Source organism: Perna viridis, chromosome 14 (genome assembly GCF_037379345.1).
Source record: "Perna viridis isolate PV_CMFRI_1.1 ecotype Kerala chromosome 14, ASM3737934v1, whole genome shotgun sequence".
NCBI lineage: Eukaryota > Metazoa > Mollusca > Bivalvia > Mytilida > Mytilidae > Perna > Perna viridis.
This window is the reverse complement of record NC_142458.1, coordinates 24,848,230-24,871,818: the sequence shown is the minus strand read 5'-3', so window position 1 is coordinate 24,871,818 and position 23,589 is coordinate 24,848,230. Positions and strand designations below refer to the sequence as shown.

Sequence of the window (23,589 nt, the reverse complement as noted above, 5' to 3'; positions counted from 1 at the left end):
ATGTTTCAAATAAAATAAATCTGTTACATTTCAATTTAAATGAATGAAAAAGGATACAGCTACATAAACACACCCACACAAACAAAAGTGTTCATATTTTTAATTGGGTGACTCTAAGGCACTGATCATTTTTAAACTGACGCGGGGAGGGTTGGGATTATTGTCAGAAAAAAAATATTCCTAAGTTGAACATTTTTTTACCGAGCCGTGGGCAGAAACAAAAACTATGGCTCAATATTTCCCCATTGTTTTCAAAACAATGTAGATTATCAAATAAACTCCGGCTGCTACTGGAAAAAAAATTTTTTTTCGAGCTTACGCGAATAATTCTAAATCAAAACCCAGTACCCTCCCCCTGGAGAAGAATAAAGGTCTGTGTCTAACATACAGTAATACTATATATATAGCTAGTTTATGATATTTGTTTTGTATATTATTAGAAAAAATTCCAGTAATATACATGTACCTTGCACCACTGAGAATTCTAAAGGCGTAGGTAAGTGCATGTATGTATTAGCTAAAATTTATTTACCCTATCCTGTAGAGCCTCAATAAAACGGAACTTTATATTTTCCGAATGCGGTTTCAAACTAGTTTCATTTCTTTGTTTCCGGTTAGTTGTCATTTCACCACATGGTTTGAAGAAACAGAAAACAGTTAGCAAAATGGAGCAACCATTTGAAAATAAGCCGCTAACAACCGCTTTGATGTAAGTCTGTAGCTAAAGATCGATCGACTTTAGTTATGTGCTAAAGAAATATCGTATGGATCGTCTGTAATAATAAGGTTGGCATATTTCTCAACATTGCACAACTAGGGAACAATCACAAGAGATTATTTTATTTTAATGGAAGACTGTGTTGTTATAGTTGTCACTTTCTCAAAAGCTTAAAGGGAAAGACCACCTTTACATTAAGTTAGGCTCTTATGATAAATCATACCCATGTTACGGCATGTAAACAAAAATAAATAACCTTTAATGCAAAATCATGCGCTTTTATAAAATGCTCAAGGCTATGCAAAGTTCAAAATTCTTGAAATATGAGTGGATAGCCATCTTGCAGGACTCTCCTATCTGAAGGAAGATCATAGACTTTTACCGATAGCTTCTGATTTGCTAGTGACGTGTCTAAGTCGGTTTGGTTCTGATACAAGTACTGCAAATAATACGTAAACAAAGGATATTCTGTCAGTATTTCTACGATCCTGTTTATTTCATCACCAAAACATGACGACTTGTCAAGCTTAAGATTGGACAAAAGATAATTAAGACAAATTTTCTTAAAAGTTTTTTTTTTACCAGCAACACGAACATTTTTCTGAGGTCATGGAAGTAGCCGTAAGATTTTCTTTACAAATACTAGCCATCTGGCTACAAATCCTGTTGTTCGTCAATGATGTCTGACATTTGCTTACATGTTGTGCCTCAATCTCTTCTATTTACTTTGGGTTGAATTTATAGGGAGAAAGTCCCAAAATTGTGATTTCTTCGGACATCGTAATCAATTACCTATTTACTTTCACTTTACTAACCGACTTCGTGACGTCACAGTTCAACCGATCATGGTGGTGCCCATAGGTGCGGGAAATTCAAATTTCCTAATAATAAATCCTGATTAATTAATTAAAAAAAGGAAATTATTTTGTTTCAATTTAATTTTCATGAATATTTAACAGATTAGTTTCGATATTTATGACTTACACAATAGCATGGTCTTCTCCTTTAAATATAGACTATTTATTTCAGTCATATGTGAAAGAAAAGGCTTTTATTTAACCACACTGCCTTGGTGGTCTCTGCCACTTTGCCAATTAGAGTAGCATGCTCGCTTTGTCACCTCCAGTGTGAGAAGATATGGGTTTGATTCATTGCCTAGTCACACAAAAGGCTTTAAAATTGATAGTCACTGCTGTGCCGCTAAGCTTCTGTGTAACCTTAATTTTAACCAATTTGTGAAGTGTGACTTAATGTGTTCACCTCTTCTTAACTACATTTAGGAACCAATTTATGCTTATTGAATTACAGATAAATATTTAGTTTTTAGTGGAAATTATGGGTAAAAAGTAAAAAAAACCCAAATATTCTAAGTTGTGAACAAATACCAAAAATAGTACAAACTATATGTGAGATACATGTAGTTTCAAACTTAAAAATTCGAAGTATATAGAAGACAAAATGGGACAAAGCTGGCTTTAAAAAAAATCATGACTTTGAACCAGTATTTATACATGTACGTGTAGGTATACATGGTTATTAATATGTGAGAGCATTAATTGATTTTAAATTATTTTTCTAGATTATGTTGTCAATGTGGGACACAGATTGAGCCCAACCCAACCAATATGTGTGTTGCCTGTCTGAGGACTCAAGTAGACATTACAGAGGGAATACCAAAGCAGGGTGTATTGTACTTCTGTCGTAACTGTGAAAGGTATATTGTTTGAAACATTAATTAGTTAAGTCTTATGACTACAGTGTTGAGTGTTTGCAGTTTAGTTCAAAAATATCATAAATCTATACAGTACAGAAAGAGACATACAGTAACTAATCACCAATGAAGTAGTACACCACTCTTAGAGTGGTAGCCAATAACATTATTATATTTTAAGATTTCTCACAAATTCTTTTTGAAAGTTGTTGGGCATAACTATCTATTTGGATAAAAAAAAATTGTGTTTCATTACTAACAGAGTGGTTAACCACCATATCAGTGATCAGTCACAGTAAGTCTCTTTCTGTACTGTATAACAAGAATTTTCCAGTTTCTGCAAATTATGGTTTTCTGATTTTAAATCTCATGTTAAAATCTCTCAAAGTTCAGGATTTTATGCATGATTTTCATTAAATAACAGCCAGAATATGATCTGATACATTTATTGTGTATTTCTCAAATTTTCATACTTCATTATGATGAAAATCACTCGTTATTTAAAAAGCATGTAAGTGCTTTTCTTTCTGTGTAGATATCTTCAGCCTCCTAATCACTGGGTTGCAGCTCAACTTGAATCCAGAGAACTTCTATCAGTCTGTTTAAAGAAACTTGGAGGACTTAAATCGGTAGATACATGTTTTTATATTTTCATATTTTGTTTTCTTCACTTGTTCTCATATATAAGTATCTAACTGTAGTTTTGTATTTTTTTTTGTTACTTTAATTCTTAGAAACATAAGTATAACTACAAAAAAACATTGGAATAATTTATACGATAATTCCACAACAAATGATGAGGTATTCATTATTTGAAGTGAAGTTATAAGTCTTGAGTGCCAATATGAATCTTTCCCTTATTCAAACTCCAAATTAAAAAAAGGTCTGTGACAATGACTTGTGAGTCTCAAAAAGAAATGTGTTGCATGCAATGTTTATTTCTCAATTTACAATCATTTTGTTGTTATTGCAATGATAGAAAAATCATGAAGAAAATATTTTAAAAGTATTATTGTATTTTTTTATTACTGTAACACCAAGTAGTTAATCATGATAATTATATGTCACTCGAGCATATAATTACTTAAAGAAAATACAGACTTTTAAGCACCCCTATATTTCCTAAAAATCTGTTTACATTTTGACAATCTCCTTTTATCCCATTATTTTTGCTTGAAAATGGCATTTCTCTATGTTAATCCTATAAACTCCAATAAGTTTGTCCATTTTTTTTCTCTTTTCTTTTTTTTTTGTTATCCCTATGCTAACTTAGAACAATGTAGCTTCTGTTTTCAATCATCTTAAAATGTCCACCCCCCAAAAAAACCATTTTTTTTTAATCTTTTTATCTTTTCATGAACACATCTTTGTTAAAGTGTTTATTCGTTGTAAGTCATTACTTGGTAAGCAATGATTCAACTCGTTGTCAAAATAGGTTTTGTATTTCTTATGACATGTATATCTTAAGGAAAAAGACATGTAACATATATTCTTGAATTATCTTTCTAATGAACAATGTTTTAAAGAAATTTTTCCTACAGAAAGCCCCATTAGTCAAAAACTGTTTGAAAGCCTGAAAATAAAAAAAAACAGTAAGTTTATATTCCATATAACTGTATTTTTTATAAAATTGTCTTATGTTTAGGTAAGGTTGATTGATGCTGGATTTGTATGGACGGAGCCTCACTCACAGAGAATAAAGACAAAACTTACTGTACAGAAAGAGGTATTGCTACATATTTAGATGTTGCCAATGAATAATTTTCACTTGTTGTGTTATAGTTCAGTTCAAATCAAAATATTTTATCCCACAAAACCAAATTTTCATTGAAAATCAAAATTTTCTGATGAAACCAAATGCATATACATGTATGATAAAGGTGCCACCTTGAAAATTTTCAGGGAGTGATTCATTTTCTTATGAACTGTTCCAAAATTACAGTGTGCTGGGACTACCTTGATGGTCTAAGGGTAGCATGCTCACCATGAGTTGGGGAGGTCTTGGGTTTAATTCCGGCTGTCACACCAAGGACTTTAGTCACTGCTTCTCCATCTAGCATGTAGTATATAATAAAAATAGAGTGACAACTGGTTGCTTTTGGAATCAGAATAGTGTGTCTGAGTGGGGTGGCATGCATACCTGCTGGCTGCTGCTAAGAGCTAGCAAAGTTAATAAATCTGGCTCAACATGTCAAAGTAGTATAAAGCAGGGTCTGTCCGATTGGTCAATCGTTCTTGTCCTTATGAAGAACTGCATGAAATACCTGCTATTGGATGTTAAACAGTAATCAACCAACTTGCTGAGTTATCACCTGTATCCTTTAGGTCTTTCCACTAAGGAGAATTTCTATGACTTTCACACATATTTTATGTTATTTTACTGGCAGAATTTTTTTCACTGGCACCTGGTATGCCGAATTTTACATTGGGACCATATTTGCTGGCTTTACTTGCATACATTACATGTATATATAAATTCTAATAGCCAAAGAGAAATTACTACAGAGATTCAAAGTTAATATCCACGAATTAATGTTTCTGTAATGTACAATGATTAAAGATGCCTTTCTTTTCCAGGTATTGAATGGAGCACTGTTGCAGCAGGTATTCGTTGTAGAATTTATTGTAAAGAATCACATGTGTGATGATTGTCATCGAGTGGAAGCCAAAGATTTCTGGAGAGCTTGTGTACAGATTAGACAGAAGGTTGGTCTCTGCTTAGAATAGCTCCAAATTTATTATGGACCAGAGCACATATTGTAATCAGTCTGCCTGTTTGATCATAGAATGTTAAAACTAAATACAGATATTAAAGTGAAATGACAGTCTTGTCAGACATGTTAGAAAAAGAAATCCTTTAAGCAAGGCAGAAAAATTCAGATCATTTGACTAATTATAAAGAAAGAAAATGTCTAAATTGAATTCAGGTCTGACAAGTTTCAGAATAGTTGTTAAGTCTGGGATGATATTGATTAAAACAAAGAACAGAGGTTGACAATATACTAATCTTACACTCTTAACCTTTAAAGAGATATGATGAAATAATAAGTAGCTCATATATTTAGTCAATGGATACCTAGATACTAAGGTTTTTTTTTTTCACTTTTAATACTGTTTTCATTTTCTGCTTTTATTTCAGACAAAGCACAAGAAGACATTTTACTACCTGGAACAAATCATACTGAAACACAAAGCACATACCAATACTGTCAACATTAAACCTTGTCATGGTAAGTAAGGTGTGGATCCAAAAGGTGGAGTCCAATACTGTCAACATTAAACCTTGTCGTGGTAAGTAAGGTATGGATCCAAAGGTGGAGTTCCTAGACAAAGGGCTATTATTGTTTGCTCAAATAATGCACTGGGATTTACCCAATTTTCCAACATTTGCAAATTCTCTTTTTCCTATCTGGAAAAGCCCTTTACATCCGCTAAAGGTCAGTCACTCTGAAAGGCAAAAGCCTTGCTGAATTAGATATTTAATACTAGATGTGGTATTGCCATCAAAAGCCAAGCAATGAACAAATAAACTTCTGTGCTTCATTTTAAGACAGAATGTTTAGATAGTTTTGTCAAACAAAGTACAAGATACATGTTATGTAAACTGAGCTGCTGTAATGAAAATCCAAATTTCAAAAATCACTGAATTAACAAAGTTTAGATTGTTCTTATTTCTTCTTCAGAGGGTTTGGATTTTTTCTATATACAGAATCAAGATGCTAGAAAATTGGTGGACTTTCTTAATACTGTTGTGCCTTGTAGGTAGGTAGTTCAAGATATGTTTGATGGACTAGGAACTGTTATAGAGGACAATGTCCGCATAATATTAGTCTGGAGGATTTTATCTTTTGACTTTAGAAGCACTGTAAATCTTATTTCAGTCTGACAGGAAGTTAAGTTGTATTACCATGGATAAAACAAAGCAAGGATCTTTGTTAGTTTGGGTCTTTAACAGCAATAAATGATTACAGCTCGTGTTCTAATTTTTTTTTAATTATGAGGAATGATCTATCCTTGTTAATGTAAAAGTGTAAAAGGCAGTAGATCTGTTATTTTGAAAAAATATAAATATATACAACTTTGCCCTCTTACAGATTACACCTGATTCAACTTATTAAACTCATTCAGAACTTATTTATTATTTATAATACAAAATTTTATACTTAATTATCAAAAAATTATCAAGCCCCCAATCTCACCAAAAGTAACCAATTTATAATATTCTCTCACTGCAGTGTGAAAGCTAAATTAATTTAAAGAACAATTAACCTTTTGTAGAAACAGTGTTTATATCCTGGTAAACAATATTTATTTGTACAACAATATTTATCATGATATTAAGAATGACGAAAAGTACTGCCAAAAAATCTCCTACCCAACAGATATAAACTTTGATATCTAGGTAAGTGTTAAGTTCAAATTTTTGTTCTTTTTTTTTTTTTTTTTTATTTTATTTTTTCATTTTGTCTGTTTTTTTTTTATTTTGTTGTTTAAAATAACATACTGATTAGTGCATCTACAGAAGTTGGAAAGAGATTGTCTAATGAAATTATAAATTTCAGGTATCAGATGGCAGAAGAATTGATATCACATGATATACACAACAACACATTCAACTATAAACATACATTTTCTGTTGAAATAGTTCCTATTTGTAAAGTAAGTCTAAACTCTTAAAAGGCTATTCCAGAATTAATTGTGAGGGAGGGTCAGGAGGAACCTCTATTCCAGAATTAATTGTGAGGGAGGGTCGGGAGGAACCTCTATTAAAATTTGATGGGTGGTTGTTATTTAAGATAGTTAGTCTTAACAATGAAAGAAAATAATTGTATGCATGGTGGGGTCAGATAAAAAGGGCCTCTTGACCACCCCCTATAGATGTATTTCTGGAATAGCCCTAAAGTAATTTTGTATTGTTGTCATTATTTTCTTAGGACAAGAGTAAGAAGTGAAATTATCATACGGTCATACATGTACGTTAAAACTTTCTTTATTTTGAATGTAAATATCAATGACATTATAGGGAAAATAGCTAATACCAGCCATCATCTTCACTCGGATTATGCCAAAAAAATAAAAGTTTGGTTTCCTGCTACCCAACCGACCTTTTTTTTCCTGCCAACCCTTAAGGTTAAAAGGTAAATTTTCCAAACTTTTATTTTCCGGATTTTAGTGTTTACTGTCTTCCAGTTAAGGCATTTATGTGTAAGATAACATGGGAATCGCCTGTCATTTAGACTAAAATATGTATGTGAATCTCCTGTTTTTCAATGTTTTATCATTCCTGTTTAAAAGCTTCCTCTGAATTGTATATTAATTTGATGATATGTTTATTGTTTTAGGATAACATAGTGTGTTTGCCACCAAAGTTAGCCCAGCAGCTGGGTAATATTAATCCACTTTGTCTGTGTTACAAAGTCACCAATGCTATACATGTCATAGATCCTGCAACACTTCAAGGTACTTTCTGTTACAATACTTCATTAAACATTAGTTATGGACTGGGTTTCATAAATGAATCTAAAGTTGAATACTTCCTCATATCCAAAGTTTTTCCTCATATCTTCAATTTCAAGTGATCTGATTGGTCAAAGTTTGAGTTGAGGAAGACTTTGAGGAAAACCTCAATTTTGCAAAACAAAGCACAGGTGTTTTTAGTTTTATGAGTTTCTCCTCAATGTGAAAGGTACATGTGACGACATACTATAAACTTGTATGTCACAAAAGAAGAGAAAATTGGTACATAATGAAAAATACTAGAAGTAGTAAATAGTAAATCATTTTCTGTTTATTAACTACATAAATTGCTTTACCTATACTTCTATTCTCAAAATTAGATTCAGTTTTGGTTAATGATTTAGATTTAATTTAAATGTCCTATCGTTAACAAAGTTTGTGTGTGGTTATACTTTATTTTACTGTTTCAAATAAAATTTTTCATCCTGATGTAATTAATTTTGAAGTAAATTGTATTAGTTATTTTTCCCAGTATCAAAATTAACCAGTTTTTATTTATTACAGTTGCTGAGATGAAAGGTGCCCAGTTCTGGAGATATCCCTTCCTTGCTGTATGTGAACCCAAAGAACTGAAGGAATATATGGTGATAGATGTAGAAATAGTCCCTGACAAGGACAAACCACACAGAGTACCTGTGTCACAAAAGGTAATATATCATGAACTTTGACATTTGGCCATTAGTCAGTTTATCATGTAGGTGAAGGATTTTGTGTGAATCCAAAGAACCCAAGGAGCACATTGTTATGATTTTAGTCTTTGAAAAGGACAAAACTCATACAAGAACAATATCCTTTGTACCTATGTCACAAAGATTAGTGTACAGTACACTCAGGGACATTTGTTTCTCCAACACTCAAGTTGGAGTTTCTAATCCTTTAAATAAGAAATGTCTCAAAGTTAACTTGAAGCATTTTAGCGATTGAAAACGACCTGCTGCAGAAAACTTAACAAGGTTGCCATCTGGTTCAATTTATTACTGACAATGTTCACAGTCTTGATTAAAGGCTTCTACTTTTTAATTCTTATGTATACATTATCTAGTTGGACCTGTAAGTAATGTCTTTTATTTCTGGAAAAGCTGTTCAATTAAAACTATCAGAAACGAAAAGCGTCACTAGTTTTTACAAGTCCATCACTTGAATCAAAATTGTTGGTACAACAATCAGTACATTCAAGTGTTTAGTTTATAATTATTATAGTAATTATCAATTTAAAAGTGCAAAATTAAAATGTCAAAAGATTGCATTATTACTTCATAAAAAGCTCTTTATTTCGATTTGAGATATATAGGATTTATTGTCAGGGTTAATTTGTTAATTTGTTTTTTTTAAAGGTGGCAAAATTTGTCCTGGATAGGTTTATTTGAATGCTTTTAAAAGTAATTACATTATGGTCTTTTTACTTGCAGCATGTATTGGCTGATGTATGTGTCCAGCAGTTAACCAGCGCAGGGTTAGGGGACCAGCAGTATCTGTGTAGAACTCACCTTGGGCATCTTCTGAATCCAGGAGATACAGTCATGGGGTAAGGAAACTAAAGACCATTTTGATTTGACAAATGAAAATGACATGACAGAATGTCAGAATAACTTTGGATTAGTACATGTTTTAGTTTTTTTGAAACAGAGAATAGATGTACACAAGGGAAGAGGGCAGTATTTGAAAAGTTCAGAAAACTATACCATGAAATTTTCATTTAGACATTCTAAAATGATTTATAAAAGGTTTTCTCTTGCATTATGCAAAAAAATTGAGCAATAGATAAGCAAATCTGATTATTAGCATTTATAAGATAAAGAAGAAACTTTGATTTTTCACATATTACTTAAGAAGGTAGACCTAGGGTAAGGGACAAAACAGTGATATGTTTGTATCATATTCAATTTCACCAAAGACTCTCGAGCTTTTGTTTGAAGCAGAATAAAATCAATGAGATGCTTACATAAGATGAATGCAAATTACTGCATACAAACGTTCCAATGATTTTTTTTAAGAGTTGTGTCACTTACCCTAGGTCTACTTCCTCAAATCTTAGTAAATATACATGTATTTGCATATTTTAACCTTTGTTATACAAAAATCACATATTTTGACCTTGGAAATGAAACAAAAATTATTGTTTTGATCTCGTGGATAGATGATGTTATGTTCTTTCTCTTCTTAGGTTTAATTTTGCTAATTCTAATATAAACCATGCTGAATTTGACAAAATGAAGACAGACAGAATACCTGATGTGGTAAGTCAATGCTCATTTTAATGGGATATGTGTTGTAAAGGTCAGGGAGAATTTACAGCAGTACACCTGATGGGCTAGATGTGGAACTTCTCAATGTTTTATCAAGACCTTAGCATAAGCAAAAATCACATGAAAATATTTTGCCTGTGTAGAATAAAAAAAAAAATTAATTAAAATTGCAGGTACATGTAGTTTGAGTTTCACTTAACAGATCTGTAACAATATAATAAACTAAAAGTCAATGTTTTAAGGTCAATGCAGTTCAAAGTTGGGATTTTTATGTTCAGAGTTGAATGATACATATTCAACACTAAGATATAAAAAGTGTTATATTTTATAGATGTTGGTGAAGAAGATATTTGGAGACAGGAGTTCAAGGAATAAAAAAAGGAAATGGAAACTCAAACATCTCCATGATGACCTGCATGCTGAAACATCTAGCAATGAAAGGTATGATTTTCTAAAAGAAAATAAAGGTGTGCAAACTTTAAATAAAAAAAATATATATACATCTATTGTATAAGTGGTTTGGGTTTATTTGTGGTGATCTGATTATGCAGATCTGATTTTCTTCCAATTTAGAGCAGAATTCAGCTTTTTAAAATTCTGATTTTATCATTATGATTCTGTTTTAACTGTATATTTACTTCTAATTTTGCCAATATCTGATTAGTTGACCCTGTCAAATCAGTTCTGATTATGGCTATATTTACAGTAAACATAAGGATGGAAAAATATAGTCCTGAATTATTACCCCCAAAATCCTTATGTGTATCAATTATGGACTTCAAACGAAGTCAATACATGATATATGGACCTGTTCTGATTATGTTGGCCAAGGATGAAGCCTGAGGTCAGTATAATCTAACAGGTCCAAGGGTCCAGAAACAGTAAAAAATGCTGGTCATTGACAAGTCCATCATTTTCCTGACGATCTTTCAGTGGTAACAAAACATGATGCTGTAACCATGAATCAGTTGTAGTTTGTAATTATTAATTTATCAATTGAATATTTTAAAAAAGATTTCAACAACCCATTTAAATCAATATACAAAATGTATTCGCTGTTTTCATTTGTGAATAATCGACATATTTTTCTATTGCTTGTAAATTTTCTGCTATTTGCTGATGTGGTGATAGATACGATGTTTTGTTTACATGTTTGAATGTCCATGTGTGGTTGAAACTGAACTTGTTCACTCATACAAATATTTGAGTATGTGATGAAATAACACAAATTCCAATATTTATCTTTAAATAATTACAGTTTTTTTTTAAAGTTTATTCTTGATCTGAGCATGCAAAAGACTGACACAAATGTCTGCCGAAGTTTGATAAAATGACTGACATGGGCTGTAAAAATTTCTGAACCTTTAAACAGGTTCATATATCACGTATTGACTGAGTGAAAGTCCTTAATATGTTTATTATATATGTAAATAGTGTATCATATATGTAAATAGTATAATGTATATGGAAATGGCCTTTAATTTTGTATTTTGTAAGATAGCTACATGTCATTGGAAATAAGCGTAAATCAATAACATGTTTTATAATAAAAGAAACATAACATATTTTGGATATTTTCGGTTTTGATCAAATAAGAATTCATATGGAACTAATATATTTCGACGTTCATCTTTATACAGCCACTTTTGAACATTAATGTTGAAATTGGAATTACTAATATCTAGATTTATATTTAGGAGTATAGTGTCAAAATATATATGTAAATAGTAACATAATGTCAATATGCTTAAAAATAGAAACCATTGTACAAATGTAATTTGAATATTCTTTGAATCATGTGATCATGATAACTAATGAAAAAAGAAGGTTTTATCATATGTAATGTATTCATGTGTCATATTTTCTGGGATCAGAAAATCAAAGTAATTATTCAAGTGAAAATAAAATGGCTCATTTAAAAAAAAACTTGCAATTTGCAAAAAGACAATATTATGATAACATCAACTTTTGATTCTATTGTGTATGACTATATTACAGAGATTATGCTGACTTCCTAGAAGATTTAGAGGAAGACCCTACATACAGACAGAATGTAGATATTTACAAAGGTATTATACATATGTTATTGTTACTTAAAGTTTAAATTCAAGCAGATATACCATTAATGATATTTTTTTCTAATGTTTGTCATTTTGAAGAAGTGGGGAAAAAATGATACACTGTACAGCATCTATATTGTTTACATACATGAAGACCTTTTATTTTTGGGCGTAAAAATATTGGATTCCAGGAGAAGTAGTATTTTTTGTAACAACTGATGACCTGTGAGAATTGATTAGAACTCATACTTATGGTGTTAGGAGTGTTTGAACTACATTTCCTTTTCTTGTCTAGATTCTTCCAAGCTTGCAGTTGATACAGATGATACAGATGATGAAGGATTGCCTCAGATCAGCCTACAAGAAATGTTGGATGATTTACATATATCTACCGATGCTACTGGTCCTGATGGGGCTGACATGATGACAGATTGATCATTTGATATTTAAACTTATGATTATATGACCTTTGACCTTAAACAACTATATACTGTGATTATTCAAGGAGTCACTTCCCTGGCTACTTTGGTTCCCTTGCTAATCCTTGATTCAGTGTATTTTTTTTGTGCAAAATTTATAAAATTTGTTCACCCTGCTTATCAGATTGTTGATATGTATAATGAAATATCATTTGTTATGAACAGATGAATTGTCAGGTATTTTTTTTATGAGCCTTTAACAACAATGGACATTTTTCTTGTTTTTGATTCAGTTTTTCTTTGATTTTTTAAAAAATAATTTTTCAATTTTGTTTGTTTTTGAGCTTTGGGACTTTAAAAGGGAAGAAATGGGCGTATTACATGTATGTGCATAAAAACAGCTGTTTGTTAAAACATCTTGCATTTAGATTGTATTTAAATTTTGATCAATTGTTGAATACTTTTAATGTCCACAAATTGCTGCTTTTTTTTAAATGTATATTAAAGAACTTGTTACTTGTTGGTGTGAAGAATAAGAATTTATCGTGTTGCTATTATGAAAAAAACCATGTTTTAGAATATTCTGCTGAATAAAATATTAATTGAATTTGAGTAATAGATGTTTATTTAAGAGGCTTGATGTTAGAGTTATCTCTTAGAAGGTAACAATATTACTTAATCCTATGATGCACCTGTCTAAAGGAAGTGTTGGTCATTAATGTGTCTTTGTGTTGTTATTTGACTTCTTAGTTTTATTTTGAAGTGTCATTGTTCTGTTACTGTGGATTTTATTACTTTTGTTATCTGGGCCTTTCAGGGCTTATTTAGAGGTGTGTTTACAATTGTTATAGAACTTTTGGTGGTCTCTGAAAGTATTTACTATTTTGTATTTAGTAAATATGATTTTGCATTTATTAAGTTATTTTTGGCCAAAGGCCAGGTGAGCTCTTGCTATCACTTGGCATCAGTCGTTGTCGTCATCGTCCATCGTCATCATCCGACGTTAAAACTTTTTCAAAACTCTTCTTCTCTGACACTACTTGACCAATTTGAACCTAACTTGGTATGAATGTTCCTTGGGGTATCCTGCATAGAACTTATGCGGGAATTTTTGATCTGTCAAAAACAATGGCCACCATTACTAAAAATAGAGCATAGGGGTCAGTCAGTAGTTTTTCGCATATATCTCCAAAACCGTTACGTTAAGCCAAATTCTTACTGGGTAAAAGTGTTAAGCATGATGAGATCTATCTTTGATCAAATTCTCATTTTAATCTGTTAAGCCATGTTGGAGTTATTGCCCTTTTTCAACAATTTCAGCTCACCTTGCCAAAGGCCAGGTGAGCTATTGCCATCACTTTGAATCTTTCGTTGTCATTAACAATTTTTCAATAATCTTCTCTGACACTACTTGACCAATTGGAACCAAACTTGGTATGAATGTTCCTTTGGATATCCTGCATAGAATTGATGTGGGGATTTTGGATCCATTGAAAAACATGGCTGCCATTCCTAAAAATAGAACATAGGGGTCAGACAGTAGTTTTTCGCATATACAAATGTATCTCCGAAACCATTTGGTTTAGCCAAACTCTTTCAGTTGCTGAAATGATCCTTACTTTAAGGCCTTCAAAAGTCTTCAGGGATCAAAATTGTCAGGCGACTCCTTGTAAAAGTTATTGCCCCTTGAAATGTAAAAAATAATGTATTTTTTTTTACAGTTTTCAGCCAATATCTTGAAAACTATAATAGATGGAAAGTTTCAATAGTTGAAATGATCCTTCTGATAAGTCCTACCGAAGTCTTCTGGAGTCGAAATTGTTGGACAACTTCCTGTTAAAATTATTGCCTTTGAAAGGCAAAACTCAGCCAGGTGAGTGATTCAGTATCCTTGGATCTTCCTGTTTCTATTGCTGTAATTTTTCTCAATCTCAATTTTCACATTTCCCCACCAATGTGAGAAAAATGGTTCTCCTTTCTGCAGACTTTTTGTTCTTAGCAGATGATTAGAGTGATTCGTTGCATTGTCATCAAACAGTTTTTGTTTGATGGTACACAAAGGTTGGGAGAATTTCAGTGCTGAATTTCATTCTTTTCTGAAATTAGAGAAATAGTGTATGTTATACACATAATAAATCGTTGAATATCAGAATTTATCCCATCTCAAAAGTTGAAAATATTGTTATTTTATTTTCTCAACTGCAGAAATCAAATTATCCATTCATAACATTAGGAGCTATTTATATCATGTAAAATTACAGTTTTAAGTGTAAGATATAAGGATAAAAAAATCGTAAGTTTTTAATGCATCTCTCTATTTATAAACCAAGAAACAACATTGACAAAGTGATGATACCAAAACTAGTAATCAAGGGAACCAAGATTCTAGTTAAATTGAAATAGTGATCATGGGACAAAGACTAGACATGAAAAACAGACACACACAACAAAGAACATCAAATAACCAAAATATATATAAAGCAACTAATGTAAATGAGCTTGGACTCCACTATAAACTTGGAGCATAGACCAGGTGCACTGGTAGGGTAAGCATTCTCTGCCTTTTAGAAACACCCAGCGAGCTGCTCATATAGAGCCAAGTCGAGTAGAAAATATGAGACATACAAAAGATTGAGGGAGTTGACTGGAACGTCGTGTAGGAAGAGGGGGCCAAAAACGAAGAGAAACGAGCATCTTCATGATGTCCAGATACTGTAATAACATGATAATGTGTCAATAGGTTCTTTAAAATATTGCACCACAAGGTGCCATACCACCAAAGGAAGGCTGGTATTGATTTTTTGGGTTGTGGAATGCGCATGAACTGCTTATGATAGTGGGCTGAAAAGGGACCACAAACAAGAATTTTTTTTATGTCCTGACAACTTAGATATAAGAAACTGTATCTCTGCAATTTTACCGCAAAGGGAAGGCGGGGATTAATTTTGGGGGTTATGACTAAAGCATTTTAGAAAGAAGACAAAAAAGGACCAGAAACATGCATTTTTCATAATGTCTAGACAATTTCTTAAAGGAAAAGGAATGGTTCTATTTGAAATTAATACAAGGAGCCATTCCACCAATTGTTAAAGGTTCGATCTCTGCAATCATCCTGAGCTGTGTTCTATTGACCATTTGTAGGTTGATCTCTGTAATCATCCTAAGCGATGTTCTACGGACCATTTGTATGTACGACCTCTGTAATCGTCATATAAGCTACATGTATGTTCTATTGACCATTTATAGGTTCGACCTCTGCAATTATCTTAAGATGTGTTCTATGGACCACTTGTAGGTTCGATCGTTGTAATCATCCTAAGCTGTGTGCTATGAACCATTTTTAGGTTCTATCGCTGTAATCAACCTAAGCTGTGTTCTATGGACCACTTGTAGGTTCTGTCGCTGTAATCACCCTAAGCTGTGTTCTATGAACGATTTGTAGGTTCTATCTCTGTAAACATACTAAGCTATGTTCTATGAACCATTTGTAGGTTTTATCACTGTAATCCCCCTAAGCTGTGTTCTGTGAACCATATGTTTATATGTTGATAAAATCAAATTAATATGGCACAGAATGTGTGTCGTAATTCAATATTAATGCTATTACATAAATATATTTTTGCGTATGCAATTATTATTTGTGCATATGCATAATTCTATTTATGTAATCCCTTAATTATTTCTGAATATGATTGGATAAATAGAATTACTGTACCCAAATGCAGAATTAATTATGCCATGGCATTAATAGAATTATGCATATGCAGAAATATTTACATGATTGCATAAAAAGAATCATGCATATGCCGAAATAACAAGCAATCTGAGAGTATTGCACAACAATAACATAGTTCCCTATTAGTTGTTTATATCACTGACCCAAATATACTACCTTGGATCACCAAGTATAAAGACAAACTGAGGAAATGACCTTGATTTTGAACATAAGAAGGGTTATGTATGGAATGCCACAACCACATTAATTAGATAATATGTTATAATATCATATTATCTGAATTAATGTGGTTATGGCACATATTATCACACAAAAAATGTTCAAATTGTAAAGATGTTCAAATGTCAACAAAACATGGTCTCTTGTGGAAAATGATTAAAACTTCAATAAAAAATGTAATTTTTGTAGCAAATATGGTATCAGCATACAGGAAAATGATTCCGAAATCGAACTAGATAGGTGTGACATGCACAATGTCAACTTAAAAGTCGTTTCAAGCGGTTGAAGGGCGGTACTCTGCGGTACCGCTGAATCTCCAACATTTTGTATGGCACATCGCTCTGACCCCAACCCGACATATCAATATCCAAATTAAAAACAAGAGGGTTGATGGGTCAGAGGAAATTCGGACTAGGTAAATTCACAAACCAAAAGTCAGCTCAATATCTGCAAGCGTTTAGAAAAAATAGCGGTAAACTTCAATTGTTTTCCGGACTGACAGACGGATGGACGAACTGAGTGCAAATCTATAGTATCAGGATGACACTATATAAAATGTATTAAAATGGCTCAATTATCTCAAAATCAAGTTCAGTTAATCTGTGTTTTGTACATTATAAGTGGAAAGTATGTTCCTTCATGGTCATCTAAGTTGAAAAAATAGGTATTATCTAGTTCATACCTTATCAATATTAAAAAATAACTAATTAGTGACATCAAGAAGGTGCATAAAAGAGTAAATTAAAATATATACAAGGAAGGCATCTATAGTAATAAGTCCCTAGCTGTTTTAATCGATCCAATATGATCTTTGCATAACATAGCATATAGCGGAAATATGAAGTAAATAATTGAATGTTCGTAAATATAACGACTCGCTTCATTATGATGTACAACATTTTCAAATGGGAAGCTTTCTGGGACATCGTTGACAAGACATGGAACTATAGCGACATCGGTGACCAGACAGAGAACTATAGTGACATCGGTGACCAGACAGAGAACTATAGCGACATCGGTGACCAGACGGAGAACTATAGGGGTTATCTCTGTAGTTATTGATTTAATTTTGAGGTATTGGCTCAAGTTTGTCTTTTTTGAAGCCATGTTTAACGGATGGTGTGTAATGGGGATAGAAATTCGGCTATATAGTGCCATCTGATTGGTTACAGCTCGGTTTCAAAAATGATTCATGAAGTTAGGATTAAAAGTAACGATTATGAGGAGTAAGAACGAAACATACAGTTACAAACTAATTTATGTTTTGGTAGATCTGTTTGAAGCCGAAAATCAGCCTCAATGCTTAGAAATATGCCAAAGAATGTCAGTAGGAGGGTTGACATTTTAGGGAATGTTGACAGAGAATGTTTTTCTACCCCCAATATCTGTTCCGCAAAGCAATTTTAAAAGCAAAGCAAAGCCAGGCCGTCAAGCCTTTGCAATGCCTAAGTCAGTATAGGTTGCAATGTATTAAGTGAGAACACCAAGATCAGAATATTCAATAGTAAATTCAGAGATCTTCTACAGATGTTAAACCTGGAGACTTTGGCATGTGTCAGTCTGTGTGGATGGCGTGTTGTCAAGGATGTAAAACCTGGAGACTTTGGCATGTGTCAGTCTGTGTGGATGGGGTGTTGTCAAGGATGTTAAACCTGGAGACTTTGGCATGTGTCAGTCTGTGTGGATGGCATGTTGTCAAGGATGTAAAACCTGGAGACTTTGGCATGTGTCAGTCTGTGTGGATGGGGTGTTGTCAAGGATGTAAAACCTGGAGACTTTGGCATGTGTCAGTCTGTGTGGATGGCATGTTGTCAAGGATGTAAAACCTGGAGACTTTGGCATGTGTCAGTCTGTGTGGACGGGGTGTTGTCAAGGATGTTAAACCTGGAGACTTTGGCATGTGTCAGTCTGTGTGGATGGCATGTTGTCAAGGATGTAAAACCTGGAGACTTTGGCATGTGTCAACCTGTGTGGATGGGGTGTTGTCAAGGATGTAAAACGTGGACGTTTTAGTTTAATAAATGTTATGACTCATTAATCTCTAATTGAAGAATGTGTATATTTTTTGAACAGGTTATCAGAAATAACTTGATTTGTGTAGTTTACACCTATACATCGCGAAGAGGTTTATAAAAGTGAAAACTGGCATAATAAATGGCAGTCTAAATATTAATAATTGAGTCGTGTTATTCCAATACAGAATACTACGTTTCTGCAGGCAGCCCCTTTTTAATGACGTACATGACACTTTTGTCTTGTACAGTCAGCAAACCTATTCGATGGAATGTTTAGCTTATAACAATTTTATTTGATCAACTAGAACAAACGGGATAGGACACAAATTAGTCAAACTTATGAAGTCTCCTCCCATGAATTACATTTCTTACAATATTACACAGAGAATGCTACAAGGATATACAGTAATGACATGCACAAGAAAAAAAGAAGAAGAAAACAACTAATATCAATTCAATAAATAAAATAACAACAAAAGATTAGCAAATACATATAGTTTGTGTGTGGACCCGACGCCTCCAAATATTTTAAACGACGAGGAAACGTTTCGATTTCTTGATAAATGTTAGAATTTCTTCTACAATTGCTACATTCATTTCGTTTGTAAGATCTTGATGCCCACTTAAGAGAATACTACTTTCTATTTCTATGGGTAGCCAATTTTAGTTTATGAATAAGGTCGTTTCGGATATCATTGTAGTGGATGGAATGTATATTGACTTGTGTTGGTATAGTATCATATTACAAAATGAAGTAATATTCAATTTGTCCAATGGAAGAACTACAAGAACTTGCTGTTCGTGTAAGTAGCCCCACCCCAATTCAGTTAAAGAGTAATCAAGGGAACCAAGGTTATAGCGGTAATCAAAAGAATGTATTCCAGGGACAAAGACCAGACATGGAAAACAGACATCACAACAAAGAACATAAAGGAACTAAAATCACACATACAAAGTAACAAAAGTAAATGAGCAACTTATTTTTGAACCGATGAGGACGTTGTGAATAATATTCAACCGAACCACAATAAATGTGATAAATCGGTTATAAAAATGCTGTAAATATTGCATAATCGGTATTTTTTATTGATTTATTTTATCGCATAACCGGAAATTTTGTTGATTAAACGACACTTTTTGTTGATCAATCTGTTTATATACATCGCCTAACCACTAAATAATACTACACCATATAGTTATTCATTTCCTTCTGAAAATAAATTAAATTTAAACATAGATTGTGTTATTTGTGGCATATCACAAACTCGTTTTACAGTCTCAATTTGTTATGTTATTTCATAAATAGTGACTCTTGATTAAGGTATAGTATTATTAACTTATCCATGATTTAATTACATTGAGTATAGTATAATTGCGCTAATGAAATTTCAATTTTGTTACACTTCAGTATTTCACCATGCCTAAGGCAAAGCGTTCAAAGAGGGCAACTGCTCTGCTGATTTTTCAAGAATTGCTGACATATCTACTAGGAGTAAGAGAAAAGACCAACAACGTCAGCAAAGCGTACCGCAAATTTTAGATGTCACGACGACTAGGGAATCTAACTTGTGGTCCAATAACAGTATATCTTTACCCATCGCAGATGACATAGCAACGGCTCTGCTAAATAAACATCAACCAGGAACTCCGTCATCAGGACAACATCAGTTTGCTGTCCCAAGTATGGAAATCAATCATAATATCAACAATTCGGTTCCGACAAGTGGATATTTGCCGTGTGTAGTATGAAGGTACTTACATTGGTAGTTCTCAGATAACATTTAGTTCGGCGAATTTGATAATGAATTCTTTGCCATTGGCATGTCATGTGAATGAAAAGTTACGCAACTGTATTTTTTAATAATGAATATATATGTGGACTTTGCTGCCTTATTGCCCCTAACTTAAACAAATGAAGAAGTGCATGAACTGTCAGGTGGTATCAAATTGATGATCAATTCTAATACGATACAGATGTGGAAGAAGCCTTTAGATTGTTACCAATAAATGCCCAAGATCACCATTTATTAGTTCTAAATGGAATGGTAATTATTATTATGATTCGCGTCTTCCCATGGGTTGCTCTTCATCATGCCAGTTGTTTGGAAAAAATCCGTCTTCTTTACAATGGATTTTTTTGGTTTCTCGATGATTTTTTTCTTTATGGGTAGGTCTAATTCGTCTGATGTTGCACAGGCACTAGAATCCATTATGTTTTTATGTAAGAGTATCGTAGCTAGGTTGTCCTTGGAAAAAAATTGTAACTTATTAGTATACGCCAAAAAAGAAGCGAAGTGTGACGTTGAGAGAATTACAGTCTTTAATTGGCTATTGAATTTTGCTTGTATCGTTATTATACCGGGTCGTGTTTTCTTACGACGGCTGATTAATCTTACTTTGTCACACTTGTACTCTTAATTCGGAGGCTAGGGCAGATTTAAAAGCTTGGTATGAATTTATTTAACATTTCAATGGAAAATTGTGCTTTCTATTTGACAATTGGGTGTCTTCTGATGTTTTGAAACTTTACTCGGATGCAGCAGGAGTACAAGGAGGTTATGCAGCTGTTTTTGGTTGTAACTGGTTTTCAGGAAGTTGGCCAGCTGTTATTGAATTTGAGCATATTACAGTGAAAGAACTTTTTCCTATTGTGTTAGCGACTGAAATTTGGGGCAAATTTATAAGAAATCACAAAGTTCCGTTCTTCTCTGACAACGCTGCCGTAGTGAATATCATTAATAAAACTTCATCTAAACATAAAAGTATAATGAAACTTGTGCGACAATTAGTTTTAGCATTACTAAAATATAATATATATTTTAAAGCCAAACATATCCCAGGGAATTATTATGTGGTTTATGATCTCTTTTCTCGATTTTTGTTTCAGAAAGTGCGTCAGTTTGCATCTTGGTTGTCTCACTAAATGATGATAGCACCAGCTCAATTTTTAACTCTAAAATTACTAAATTACTCAAAGCATCACTATCAGATGCTACTCACATAGCTTACACCAGAAGGATAAATTGTTATACACAGTTTTGTAACACGTATTTTCCTAATTGTTGTGTTTTTCCATCTTCCCATATAACTATTTCCCAATTTATTGTTTTTTTTTTTGTTCATAAAGAATTATATCTCATCAACCATTGCTTCTCACATTTTAGCACTTTGTTATGTACATAAAGCTAATGATATGCCGTATCCGCCAAGAATGTTTTTCATATGCAAAATTTTATAAGCTGTTCAAAATATTATAGGGAAGGACGACACTAGGCTTAAAATTACTAAAGATATTTTTATCCAATTAGTCAATGCGTTACCCTTTGTCATTGTTAATATAGATATCAAATCGTTGTTGAAGACAAAGTTTACTTTGGCTTTCTTCGCCTTTTTACAGATTGGTGAAATTTCTCTAAAAGTGGTAACAATTCTGTGATTAAAGTTAGCGACGTTTCAATAGATAGGGACAACTGTTTGTTAAAAGGACTTTCAGTAACTATGATAAATTACCAACACGTTGATCTGCATCCCAAAACTATCTGTATACTCTAAATGTGGATAATTTAGATGTCCCGTATCAGCTGTTAATGATTATCTCGAAAACTTTTTGGTAATAAATGTGGACCATTATTTCAAATCAAGGACACAAGTACCTCGATCATTCGTTACAAATTCTTTAAAATCAGTATTGTCTTACATCGGCTTAGATACTCAGAAATACAAAGCTCATAGTTTTAGACTTGTAGCTGCAACGTCGTCTGCAGTTGGTGGAAATCTAATGCAGTCATGAAATACATGAGGATGCATAATTTTTGATTTTTTTTTGTAATATGGATATCTGTCAGTCTGTCTTTCTTAAAACCGATTTTATTTGTAGACCGAAGATACAAATAAAATTATTGAAGAAAGCAGTAAAGACGTACTGTAAAATGTCCAGCTGGTCATTAGCAAAGCTGTCGTATGGTGTTATTGGGGGTCATTCTTGTTGATTCGTTATGTTATCTTTCTCTTCAGGGGTCTACTCAGGACCAGATGTGTCAAACAATATTACATTATTCATGATGATTAGTCGGAATCTGATAAAGGATAAAGTTTAATTTTCACTTACTATCAAAGCATGGCTCCTATGATTGGTCAGTAAACTGGTTACATAAGAAAAAATTCACGTGAAAATTATCATGTCATATTGTGGGATCACTCATTACAATCAGCTTTAATAGACATCTTGGCATGAATACATGTGTGAATTGGTTCGCAATTTGGTTACTCACCCACATACCTCCCTAACTTATTATAATTTTATTTCTTATTTTTAATTTGCTTGTTGGGCAGAATGTTTCTCCCCCTCCTTTGCTAATCTGTCATTTACTCATTTGATGTTTTATTTTTTGTTGTAATTTGATATTAATTGATATTTCTTATATTTAGAATTAACTCTGCATTCTATGATTTTTGAATAAATGACATTTACCCATCAATTTGATTTCTTATATACACCAAAAACAAGCTCGCGATCTTGGCTTTGTGTATCTAATTGTGTAAAAATGATGTCTTCCGGTCTGTCTGTCTGTCTGTCTTAAATATCTTTATGCGCATGCATTATTATTTCCGAATATGAATAATTCTATTTATGCAATTGCGTAATTATTTCTGCACATGCGTACTAGTCTTATTTCTGCATATGCGTAATTTTATTTATGCAATCGCGTAAATAATTCTGTATATGCATAATTATATTCACGCAATCGCGTTATTAATTCTGCATATGCGTAATTATATTTATTCGATCATATGCAGAATTTATTACCCGATTGCATATATAGAACAATAATAATGCATGCGCATAACTATATTTATGTAATAGCATTAATGTTGAATTATGACACACATTGCGCGCCATAAAGTCATATTGACAATATAAAATTTTCATTAATGTAATTCAAATTGA

The 23,589-nt window shown here is 32.6% G+C and overlaps 1 protein-coding gene and 1 pseudogene across 2 annotated transcripts; both read left to right on the top strand.

The window, feature by feature from the left end:
- The first annotated feature begins 606 nt into the window (after positions 1-606).
- On the top strand, positions 607-13,283 carry LOC148598745 (60S ribosomal export protein NMD3-like). Of its 2 annotated transcripts, none has more exons than XM_088561212.1 (15): positions 607-709; positions 2,298-2,432; positions 2,965-3,058; positions 4,075-4,155; positions 5,007-5,135; positions 5,569-5,659; positions 6,113-6,191; positions 6,992-7,088; positions 7,772-7,889; positions 8,451-8,593; positions 9,356-9,471; positions 10,111-10,183; positions 10,524-10,633; positions 12,191-12,261; positions 12,548-13,283. In XM_088561212.1, the coding sequence occupies exons 1-15, from the start codon at positions 666-668 to the stop codon at positions 12,685-12,687; spliced, it is 1,521 nt and encodes a 506-aa protein (XP_088417338.1). In that variant the 5' UTR covers positions 607-665; the 3' UTR covers positions 12,688-13,283. The 2 variants fall into 2 exon arrangements, with proteins under 2 accessions (XP_088417338.1, XP_088417339.1); XM_088561213.1 differs by having other exon boundaries at positions 607-786.
- A 4,986-nt stretch (positions 13,284-18,269) lies between these two features.
- LOC148598744 (uncharacterized) lies at positions 18,270-23,076 on the top strand (annotated as a pseudogene).
- The last annotated feature ends 513 nt before the right edge of the window (positions 23,077-23,589 follow it).

Excerpts from the sequence above, each read along its gene's own strand:
- LOC148598745 (XM_088561212.1), top strand. The coding sequence starts at position 666 with ATGGAGCAACCATTTGAAAATAAGCCGCTAACAACCGCTTTGAT. Across the intron at positions 7,089-7,771 it reads AAATAGTTCCTATTTGTAAA|GATAACATAGTGTGTTTGCC; the intron begins GTAAGTCTAAAC and ends TTATTGTTTTAG. Across the intron at positions 10,184-10,523 it reads CAGACAGAATACCTGATGTG|ATGTTGGTGAAGAAGATATT; the intron begins GTAAGTCAATGC and ends TATATTTTATAG.